General features: G+C 39.3%; 1 protein-coding gene across 1 annotated transcript in view; it reads right to left on the minus strand.

The window, feature by feature from the left end:
• crybg1a (crystallin beta-gamma domain containing 1a) overlaps positions 1–12,411 on the minus strand; it is a 46,863-nt gene that overhangs the window by 17,381 nt on the left and 17,071 nt on the right. Inside the window, exons 2-4 of the mRNA XM_067614261.1 lie at positions 9,183–9,324; positions 2,907–4,243; positions 168–1,294 (exon numbers count right to left, since the gene is read on the minus strand). Coding sequence (XP_067470362.1) covers positions 168–1,294; positions 2,907–4,243; positions 9,183–9,324 — 2,606 coding nt within the window. The remainder of the gene's footprint in view (positions 1–167; positions 1,295–2,906; positions 4,244–9,182; positions 9,325–12,411) is intronic.

The raw sequence follows: 12,411 nt of genomic DNA on the forward strand, positions 1-12,411 counted from the left end.
TAAGTGTATTAGTGTATTTCTTAAAATGTCAAACTATTCCTTTTAAACATGAAAAAACAAATTATCTAAAAAAAAAAAAAAAAAAGAATTTTGTGTTCACAAAGGTGTTAACTACTATGACGGATTGATTTACTGTGTAGCATACCACATCATGACTGCTGTCTTACCTTTCTTGGGACTTTCAGGGAGCGGTGGAGGTGTCTCACTGGCAGGTCTCTCCACATGAGCTGCTTCTTGCTGCTCTGGACTCTTCTGGGCTGACTTGGATCTGTCTGAGTCTGTCTGAGCAGATGTAATTTTTCTATGGTTGGTTCCACTTGTTTGAGATACCTCATCGTTCCTCTTTTTTGTCGGAGATGAAACAGGTAACCGACTCTTTGATGTCATGGAAGCGTTATTATCCAGATGCTGCAGTTTTTTGACATCCAGGTTTTCCCTCACAGTTGAGTGTCCTGTTTTAATACTACTCTCCTCATGGTCTTTCTCCATGCCATTTACCAGGTTCACAGAGTCAATGTCATCTGACTTTTCTTTAATAGGCTTTATTACTGTCTTGTGGGTTGTTTTTGTGGGAGAAATGTCTCCTGACAGAGCTTTCCCTCCCTTTGCCTCCTCAAAACATGGTTTCCTGCCAGCTTTGGTTGTAGTGGCCGGAGATTTCAATGTTTCTTTGGCTCTAGGCTGTTTCTGTATCTTGGAAGTGGCTACTGACCCAGAGGTATCAGCCACTGATGTTTTATCTGGTGTCACTGGTGATTTCACATCAGCATCTGATGTTGACCTTTTTGGGATTTTAGACTTTGAACCCGTTGCACTTGAGGGACCACTGGTGCTTTGGTCTTTTAATGTTGGTAACATAGAAGCTGTTTTCTCATTGCTGTGCTCCCCTTGTGGTGGCATATCACTGGATGTTCCCACTTTCATGCCCTCTGTGGAGTCCTTTGCCTTTGTTATCACATTTTTGGCCTTGCTTACAGCTGCTGAGGATGGGGTCTTTGCTCCACTTACTGTGGTATGCCGACTCTCTGCTGCTGCTTTAACCCCTCGTTTAGGGGGTGTAGCCTGGTTAGTCCCATGGCCTCTTGCCCCAGACCCCGCAGCTTGTGATTTTACTCTGTGCATGTCTGAGGTTGCAGAGGTATCATCAAAGTCAGAGACCTCTGAGACTGGTTTTTCTTTAACTAGATGTGCAGGAGTGTTTGTGTCAGAGTGTGTTGTCTCATCTTTTGTTGTGAGTGGCTCATGTTTGGCTTCCTTGAGTTCCACATTGTTGTTGTTTTGGAGGCTTGGCAGTCTGTGAGAAAAGAGAGAGAGGAACATTAACAGAAAAGCCTTTAAAACCACATTTGAGTTTTAAAGGGGTACTCTAGCGATTTAGTATTAGACTGATTTTAACAAGAATGGTCAAAATCAATGCACCAGAGGCACAAATATCCTGATGTTTAGTCTCTAATGTTGTTCAAGCTGCAAAAACTCTGGACCCTTCATTTACCATTATGCAACTCAATAACTTTCGAATTCCAAGTCTCCAGTTTGTATAACAGGCTTTCTATTGACAAGACTAAGAGTCTACATGCATGCTAGTGCCTCTGTGAGGCTGTACTTGAGCTAAATGCTGACATCAGCATGCCATCACACTCACAATGATAATGCTGGCATGTTGATGTTTAGTAGGTTTACCCATGTTGTTTCCCATGTTGGTTTAGTGAATTAAGTTAACAAAAAGAAAATTCTAATGTTTGCTTACTAGCACTAAACACAAAGTACAGCTGAGGCTGATGTGAATATTATGAATTTTGCAGGTCATAAACCAGAGTGTCGGAGAAAATGAAATTTTGTCCAGATGATGGCACGTCATGAAAAGTTAGTGGATCAAAGTTATAACAATTCATCCTCTGGGGACCATGAATATGTGAACTCATTTCTACAGCAATCCATCCAAAATTTGTCGAGATATGTAAATAAAGAACTAAAAAGTCAACCTTATGGTGGTGGTAGAGGGAAAGTCAAGAGTTCATCAAAGTAAATCGGATTCATCCTCTGTGCCTCTTTAAATGTGGAACAATGAATACTATATTTATTAAATTCTCCAGTTGGACTGAAAAAGTACTTACAGGCAAATAAAATAAGTAAATCTATTTTCATATTGTGAAGACTTAAGCGTCTTAAACTTGAGACTTTGCATTAGATTTCAAACTCAAGGGCAGAAAAGAGCTAAAACCCTGTGTGGTCAAACTTCAGCTATGTACAAGAATCACCCTGGAGTAGTTTAACTATAAATCAGCCTCATTCTTCAGGCATTTTTCAGGCATGACCGTACATAGCCTGGAGTGCACAGTAATTCAGATATAGTGGTCATGCTTCTATTGGTTTTTCAGTCATCTGAGAGCAGTAATTGTTTTTATGCCATGCCTTTTTTTCTATAGGCATGTGTCTAAGTGTAACCATGTTACCCTAAATGCAAACAAAAGTATGCAGGCAGTAGTCGCTAGTTGCCCATCAGGTTCTGTAATGACTAACTTATTCAAGTAGTGAATATACACCATGGGTAAACACAACAGAGGTGACCTTTATTTCAATTGAAACTTGAACGTGAAATAATTTTGACTTTATTACTATTACGTTTATGGTGAAGTGATGTAATTACTATTCAGGAATTGTGGGCATAACATGTTTTATAAAATGTGACCATTTTGTATTGGTAGATGTAGTGTATATGAATATTTCAGTGCCTCAGTACTGGTTTAGCTTATACTGTTCTCCTCTAGTACAATAGAGCATGGGAACTCAGAGCTCGGGTTGCACGCAGGCTTTGCACTCTTTAGCTCCCCCGCTTTCTCTTTCCCTCAGGATCAAAGGGGCTTTTAAGCAATAACCACAGAAAATTAAAATAGGCAGATACTCACAGTTTCTCCTTTGTTAGGACTCTGTCTGAAGTCTTTGAAGTTGATTCTCTGCTGTCCTCCTCTCCTGCTGGCTCGTTCCCGTCCAAACTTGGCTCTGGGCTAACGTACACCTTATGGGCAAAAACCTTGTGTTTCGAAGGCAGATTCACAGTCTTGCGCGTAACACGAATTTCTCTCGACCTGCGTTTCTCCTGTTTCTCCTTAAGGGAACTTTTCTTTGAGTCTCTGCCAGTGTCAGCCTCCTCTGGCTGCTCATAAGTTGTTTGGAACTCCCCTGTAGTCGGTGCCAAGGAGATGGCTGACTCTGGCAAGCTGCCACTGGACGGCAAAATCTCTGCGGGGGTAGCGGGACTGTCTGCAGCTGAGTCGTCCTCGGGAATCACTGTGACAGGTATAGCCAGCACGAGAGTTGAGTCTGCTCTGAAACCCTCCTCCCCTTCTTTCATTAAATCCTTCTCTTTCTCCCCCTCCCTCCCCCTGTACTCCTCCTCTCCCAGGTGTGTTTCTACCCATATGGCTTTGTGGAGCTGGACAGGGGAATTACCTCCAGGCACTCGCTCTTTCTCAGGTGAAGGGCTCCATGCTGTGCTTGCAATTTCCCCGGAGAATATCTGACCCCTCCTCCTCGCTCCGGCGTTTTCCCTCACTACATCTAGAGAGTTTTCATCCTCCTGTTGAGTCATGATGACATGTGAGGTGGACGACTTAGAACCTAAAGTTATTCCTGTTAGGGAGGTGCTGTGACCCTCCTGTCCAACTTTTATTGAAGCTTTCTTTGTTGCTAAGCTTATAGAGGTTAAGTTAGGTGACTTTGGGGCCTCAGCTGTCTTGGAAAAGACCTGCAACCTCCTGCTTACTTCCTCCACCACTGATTCTGCAAAGCCTAATTCAGAGCTCGAAACAGTGCTCTGATGAGTTGTTGCTGTAACATCCACAGCAGTGGGTGTCACATTCCCAGAATTCCTTTCACTGCTGGCTGTGCTGACCCTGCACACATGCACTTCCCTCACACTGCTTCGGCCACTGCTGTTACTATCTGTCACACTCGCGGTGCTGTGGCATTTGCTGAGGGTGTCGCCACATTCTGCTCCAGTTCGGGGTTCTGTTGCTGCATACTGAGGCTCCGTTTGCTTGATGTCTTTTCGGGAAGGAGTGGGAGTCTTGAGCTCATCTTCTTGTTCAGTTTGGGGTGAGCGTGGAGACAAGGGGGATGATGGGGAACTCGGAGAACCTGCATCTACTGAGGCGTCTGAATGCTGCCTGCCACTGCTCTTTCTTCTCTTGGAGTTGAAGAAATTGCTGAGGCGATCAAACACTCCCCTCTTCTCCTCTAAATTCTGAAAGAGGACAGACAAGAAGCAGACAGAAAGATAAATACTGAGGTGGGAGGGGCAGCTGAGCTGGCACACCTTATTATCTCTGGCTTTGCTACAAAAAAGAAAAAAGATAATTAAAACTAAAACATCAGTAGTTGAAGAAGTACTCAGATATTTCACTTAAAGTAGGAATACAATTATGTTAAAAAAAAACAACAACTATTAAAGTCCTCCATTCAAAATCCTACTTGAGTAAAAGTACATAAGTATTACCAGTGAAAAATAAAGTATCAAAAGTATTAATCATGCAGAATGGGCCCTGTGAGACTGTTAAATATATTACTTTAGAGGATTACTCATGAGTCCAAATATAAGCAACATTCTAATAGCTTGTTGGGTGAAGTTAAATTTAAACTTTCTTTATATCCCTGCACATCCACGTTACACACCCCCAGGTATTTATTTTGACTGATTAAACGTTTTCTCAGGACTGTGTGGGAGTGAACACACTGGGCTCGATTGACATCTGTCTCATCTCTGTTGCTGAAAAAGTTAAAACTTTATCCCTTTTATCAGCACATGGGCTTTTATGACCTCACATAAATCCCAGCATTGCTTTGCACAACGCCAACCTCAGCAGGTGGAATCTGCCACAATGACCTACTGGGGCCTTTAGTTTGTAATCATTCATAATATTATATAAGTTTATCATATATTTTGTATGTGAATAAATGTAGTGAAGTAAAAAGTACAATATTTCCCTTTGAAATGTGGTGAAGTAGAAGTATAAAGTAGAAGAAAATGGAAATACTCACATCTCAGTACCTCACAGTTAAGTACAGAAGCTGAGTAAATGTGCTTAGTTACTTTCCACCACTATAAAACATATGTTGACTAATATACCTTATTTACCTTAAATTAATTATCTTTAAGTCAATTGCTTTAAAAAGAATCTATTAAAATACTGCACAAAAATAAACACACCCTGGTGCAAACACCAACATACTAGAACAATAATCCGGCTGGACTTGGTGTCTAATAAATAACTAGACAGATATAAAACTTCTCTGATGCTCAGCTCAAAGGTCACTTACCACAGCTACTGACTGTACATAGGTAGTGAAAGATTAAAGGCGCGAAATACAGACTTAGGTCCAAAGACAGACAAATAATGTCTCAGAATGGTGTTATTGTTTAATATTAAGCAGGTTACAGTGTGAAACAACAGCAGTGATGTCGAAATGCCTGTGCAGTCATTTATAAACCACATTTAAGAGCCGACATTAAACTTTTTAACGTGATCTTAATCATTCAAACACATCAATGGGGAACAGTCATCTAATAGGACCTGACACGAGGGAAAAAAAAACTTGGCTGGCTGTGGTCAGAGAATAAAGAGCACATGTCAGGATGAGAAGAATAGACCACAGTGTAAAAAAGCAACAGTTACATACCATTTTGACTTCCTGGAATCTAATCTGTTGAAATCCTTTTGGAGTGCTGTGTCTAATTAATGCAGACAAAGATGTCTTTTATAATAATCCTTAAACTTGTTGATACTCATAAAAGTAAACCCAGTCTCCTACTTCTTTTATGGACTACATAAAAAATGTAACAGTCAGTCCTCTCCTATGAGCAGACAGGCAGTACTGGCTGTGAGTACTTGTGTGTGTCTAGAGTTAAGTGTCCCTGCTCTGAACAAGGTGTCTGACTTGAGGGCACGGCCATTTGCATCACAGATACAATGTAAAAAAAAAATATTGTGAAAGACGGTTCACATGGCCTACAAGCAAAAGGAATTCACAAGCCAGTGAAATTGAAAGGGTGTGGACATGCCTGCTGAATAAAACCTCACCCTTCCTCGTTCTAAAGCTGGGAGAATAAATAGAACATCTTTTATCTGATGTGCTTTTATTTTAAGAATTCACTTTGTATCAGGTAAGACTCATTAACCTATCGTTAAGTAAATAAAGGCCCAATACAATTTGTATTGATCTTATCTGTCTTTATCTCTGCTCTGAGAATAAAACCTGAATATTTCCAGAATACTTTCTGAACAGGCAATTTTCTGTGATAAAAACCAGTTTCAGCGCTCTCTCTAGTGTTGTTAAACATTCACATTATTTCACTGAGTAAACAGCAGGTGAAGACAGTCTGTGGCTGGGTTTTCCAGTTCATGTCTAAATAGAATGAAGCACAGAAACCTAACTGAATAGCCTCACTCGGATCTAGTTTTGTTTCTGCTTTAATATTGTATGTAGTCAAAGTTTTCATACTGTACCTCCAAGTTGTTTCGACTCATTCACAAATCCACCGCGTTGAAGCAGGGTGAGTAAAGAAAGAGCATTTATCAAGTATCCTGTGTGTTCAGTGTTTAAGTGTGTGTGTTCAAGTTTTCAATGCCTACCTGTCGTCCTTCTACGCAAAGCTATGAGTATAAGCTCTCCACAAAGCGTTGCCCTTGTATTTACTCATAGCAATGACAAATGTCAGGTAGGTGGAGATATAGTACCATATCTGTGTGCATTTTGACCCACTTCCTTATCTGTCAGCCAAAGCTCTGCATCATTCCCTGATCTCTGCAGCAGATAATAATAAAGGCACACACAGGAACAATGATGTTAATCTTAATAACAGTTAAATAGTGCAGGGAATGCATGCCAAAGAGCAAACAAAATGTTTTTTTCAACTAATGTAAGTAAAAATCTTCTTTACTCTTTTTTTATAACAAGCTAAATAAACATGCTTGAATTCCTGAAAACTTTTAATCAACATGTAATCGTACTTGAATGTTTCTCTCCAACAGCTCCCACTGAACAATATCATCATTGAGAGCAGGTTTGACAGGTTTGAGTCTATGGAAAACAGCCCAGACACAATTGGATCCCAGAGGATTAAGTGCATCTTATAGTGCATCTTAAAGGGGAAGCAAGCTTTTGACATGTTATTTCAGTCAACTAAGACAGGTTAGTCTGTGTCAGTGAGCACTCACCACCCTCCCCTGCAGGCAGAAAGGAGAGAAAACTGTCTGAAAAGTGATGTCATGAAGTCACACAGCTGTTTGGAGAATCAGTTGGAAATGGAGGTTAAGCATGGACGTGCTCTGAATGTGATGGAACTGTATCTTTTTACTGTTAAGGGTAAAATGTGCATAAAACACGACCTATACCACCATACTTTCAAATAATTACTGTTGTTGGTCCTCCTTTTTTGCATATTTGTGAGGTCAGTGCTGTAGGGCTGCAACGATTAATCAATTAATCACCAACTGTTCAATTAATCATCAACTATTTTGATAATCATTATTTTGAGTTCCAGCTTCTTAAATGTGAATATTTTCTGGTTTCTTTAGTCCTCTATGACAGTAAACTGAATATCTTTGGGTTGTAGACTGTTGCAGGCAAAACAAGACATTTGAGGACATCACTAGTGAAACAGTGATCAACATTTTCTGATATTTTATGGGCCAAACAACTAACAATACTAATAAATAATCAACAGATTAATCAATAATGAATATAATTGTTAGTTGCAGCCCTACAATGCTGAATGTGCTTTATATCCATGAGGTGGACAAAGGTCTTGTACCCTAAGGTCAACAGACAATAGAAGACACATCAGTAATGAACATTTCTTTATGAATAAGGGTGGTGTTTTTCTCTCTTGCTAATCACATGATTTGCATGTATATTAATGAGCAGACATGCTAGTAACAGTAGAATAAAACGCCTTGCCCACAAACTTAACTCATCAAAACAGTGCTCATTTATCAGGCCTTTTAAAATTGGAATCTGACAGCAGAAGACGCTGTGCAGGAAGCATTCAGATCCTTTACTAAAGTAAAAGTAGCAATTCTGCAATATGAAAATACTCTGTTAAAAGTGAAAGTCCTGCATTCAAAGTGTCACTGAAGTAGTGGGTAGTAGTAAGTAGTATTAGCAAAACATACTTAAAGTATCAAAAGTAAAAGTACTTATATTACAGAACAATATCCCCTCTGTGTGTTATACTGTTATACAGTTTATTATATTATTGGATTATCAGAACTGATGCATTAAGTTAACATTCTACTCTGTTAAAGTGAAGCTAATTGCAGTTATTTTATATCAAGTTTCATCTTTGACAGTGCATCAAACATGTAAAGCTCATCATGTTTTCTATGTGAAATGTTAACCTGTAAAGTAACTAGCCGTCATTTAAATGTAGTGGAGTAAAAATTACAGTATTTACCTCTGAAATGTTGTGGATTAGAAGTATAAACTAGCATGAAATGGAAATACTCAAGTTAAGTACAAGTACATTGAACTTGTGCTTAATAAGTACTTGAGTAAATGTATTTAGTTACATTCCACCACTAAAACAGTGGAATCTAGAAAAGTGAGTAATGTCCAAAAGCACAATAATAAGCAAAATATACAGTATATGTTACTTATGAAATATGTTACTGTTGTTACTATTCATATTCTTTATTTCTTTTCTTTACAAAAATGTAATAGTGGACCTCAGGAAGTATTACTGGTCATCTATGGGAATTCTATTCTTTTAATAAAACAAAAACAATATTACTGTTTAGGTGAACAATTAAAAGTTAATTGTCTCTAAAATCAATTTCTCTATCAAGACATATGTAATTATCCTAAAGAAAAATAATCAGTAATCCTTTAGTTACCATAAAAACAAATATTAGCATGCACACACACATACACAATCACATGAGCAAACATACACACCAACACATGCAGATCTAAAAAAAGATGTGCTGTAATGTTTGTAGATGAGAACGCAATATTAAAAACACTGTCACAAGTGTGCAAGTTGGAATATGTTCTTAGCTCAGCTGTATTACGTCCGATTAATGAAACCTTTACTAACTTTACTCACATATAGGTGAATAATGATGAGACGTAGTCATTTAGGTTTTGAGTTGAGTAAATGTGAAAACATGTCAGTAAAAACAAACCTTGAAGAATTTGGAGGGCGAAGTAGGGCTGTTTGGCTGAGTCATGTCGAAGCTGATCATGGAGGTGGACTCAGACTGAGGGTCCCAGTCCGATTCAGTCCGGAAACTGCACTCTGTGGAAACACTCATCTGGTCATAGCTCCTGGTGGAAACAGGCAGGAAACAGAGAGAGAGAGAGAGAGAGAGAGAGAGAGAGGAGGGGGGATTGTGGGGAACAGAGAAGGGGAGAGGGGGATCGAGAGGATGTTATGTCATTTGCCTTTGTTTCTCCTCTCACTGTATTGTGAATCTATTGTTATTATGTGTTCATCAAACTCCCTGTTATTCAACTTTTTTTTTTTTTTACCACAACTTTGATAGATATCTTTATTAATATGTACCCTTTTTTCCAATAACACATTTAAGATAAAAACAATGATGAAAGTGAAATAATGTGTAAATTATGTGCATATGAGAGCATGTACACTTTAAAGGCCTAGATGCAACATAAGTGAAACTTGAAAAAGTTACATATAGGATCCTTTTCTGTCCCCAGTGTACACATAATGTTCCTCATGAGCAATATACAACTGAAACCTCAACACCCAACCCTGCTTCAGTCTGATGTGGGACATGTCAAGTGTTCTAAGGTGCACTGACACCTCTTATTGTTCTTAACTGCAGTGACGTTTTCCATTCTGCCTTTGCGTCGAGTTAAAAAAACAAAAAAAAAAACACTCAGAGGACACAGACGATGTGACACTTGACAGACAACATTCACTCCCCAGCGGCAAACCACGCACGCGGAGCAATTAGAGTGTCATCGAGGATTCTTGAACACGTGTGAGGCATGGGGAGACTCCTCTGTGAGGGAGGAGTATTTTTATGAGGAGTTCACTTACGGATGAATCACACCCAGTCTGGAACCAAACAGTCCTCTGAGCAGGGAGCAGTGTGCTGCGACGCCAAACAGCATTCCAACTCATTTAAACAATACATGAGCTAAATTTGCACTCAAAGTGTGATGTGAAGAGAAGACAGTACTGTCATATGACACTAATGGGTTCAGCTATTGGTATGAAGTGTACAAAGATGACAGTTTTCAGGTGTGGTGTCATTTATTGTCCCAAACTGCATCATATCCAGATGTTCACTTTAGCAAAAACAGTGCATGTATGTTTCAGTATGGGAGGAGTTAGAGTAGGGAAGGGGCATTGATTTCATTTTTATTTTATCAAGACAGAATGTACATATAAAAGCACAGTGAGGTTACTTCATGTTTGCAGTTGAGTTGCATTTAGCCGTAACTCCATCCACAATTATTAAGATGAGAGTCTTTGCAAAACCATGTTTCCCCACAAGGGGGCAGAGGCAGACTGGTTTTCCAAGACAGCTGGCAGAAAGTCACTTGAACTGGCATGAATTATTCTTTTGTGGTGTTTGTCTCTGTTAAAATGCGCCAAGACTTTGAAGTCAGGCTGTGCACTTAATGACTGACTGGTGTCCCGACTGAGAAAAATATTCTAACATGGCGATGAACACCCACCAGAAGTTGCTTAGTATAAAAACAGACACAGTAACTTCATTTGAGAATTAATGCGAAGGAGTTTAAAGTACAAAATATAGTGATTGAATCTTTCTCAGCTCTCAGGGTTACGCTGTTTTTTTTAGAGTGACAGCCGCAGATCTGGACAGTTTTTCAACCTTGTTTACATTCTTTGTGTATGCTGCGCTGTTGATGAATGAATGAATGGACCACGCCTCACCTGATATAATCTTGAGTAGCTTCATAAAACAGGCTGATCATCTGATTGTGTGCTCTACTGGAACTATCAAAACCTCACAATGAGCTACTTAAGATTTGTATATCACAATCATGTCCATGAGTACTCTTTTATACTTTTAATATGCCCTTCGAGTAAAATGTAAAGTTAGATACTGTTGATGAATGACATTCAGTACAGTGCAGGTGTTACGAGGTGATAAATATCTTCCATCTTGTTTACTCTTACAGTTAGAGATTTCCTATTTTCCCCGAAATACCTTTCAACCTCCCAGGAGAGACACGCATGAACTTGTTGCTTTCATTCAACTATGGTCATATGGCAGTTATAGTTACAGCAAACTCTGATCATGCTGATACATGTATATACCTACATCTATATATGTACCTATATGTATCAGAAAAGTTTACACTGGATTAATGTTGTTGTTACTGGTGTCACAGTCCTGCTGTAGATGCCTTCATCATGTGAACTGATGTCCGAGTTGGGATTTCCAACATTGAGTGTCATGGCACCACTGCAACAGTAGATAAATTTATATAGTTGTCCTGAAATAAAGGAATATTATTGAGCCTTTCTTTAACTAGCAACTAGTCTTCACCATCAACAGTCTCTAGCAGAATAGGAACCTTGAAGAAGGAAACATAAGTGGCCCACGCTGACCAATCACAGTACTTGCGGTCTCTACATGGTCTCATAGTTACATTATTTTTTAGGAAGTGCATGTTTGCTCCAGCTACACGACCCCCACCTCGAACACACAAGTATAAATCCATCTTAAAAAACAAAATACATTAATAATTTCATGTAAAAATCATTGCAGTGTGGTTTAATAAGGATACTGTTAAAATGTTTGTGTATTTTGGTATTTTAGTGTAGAAAGACTATGGAAAAAAGGTTTTAATGCATTCTGCTTCCACAGCTGGGGCCTAAACCTGGAAGATGTTGTCAGCTTTAGTTTCTCGTAAGTTAGAGGGATCCTGGTTCAGTATCAGGGAGAACCTGCCCATGCTTTGTTTTACAAAGGCTTAGTGTGTGATTCTGCTGCACTGCCTCATAAGCACTTGAACTTTAAAGTCAAATAAAAGTGAACTAATGATAAAATAAACGCAAACACATCAAACAGGGCTGGGCTTTAGGGCTGGGCAGGGCATCTTTAATTGACTGACAGCTTGCTGTGTGGGGAAAAAGAGACTGATGCATTCTGTGACCTTTGACCCTGACACATAACCTTCAGGCTGTGTTTCAAAAAGAGTTAGACTGTCTGCAAGCACATGCAGCTGAAGGCCAGGTGCCATCTGAAAACATCATTGTGAGAGGAAAATGTGATCCATGCATCCTTTCCTTAAAAAGCCTTTGAGAATAACCCCTCGCCTGGTAAAAGTAACTTTACAGAATCAGTTGGGTGAAATCTCTTTCCCCAGTGCTGTCAAGGCTAATTTATGTTAGGTCGCTCTTCCCTTACA

This window comes from Thunnus thynnus, chromosome 16 (assembly GCF_963924715.1).
Source record: "Thunnus thynnus chromosome 16, fThuThy2.1, whole genome shotgun sequence".
In the NCBI taxonomy this organism is placed as follows: domain Eukaryota; kingdom Metazoa; phylum Chordata; class Actinopteri; order Scombriformes; family Scombridae; genus Thunnus; species Thunnus thynnus.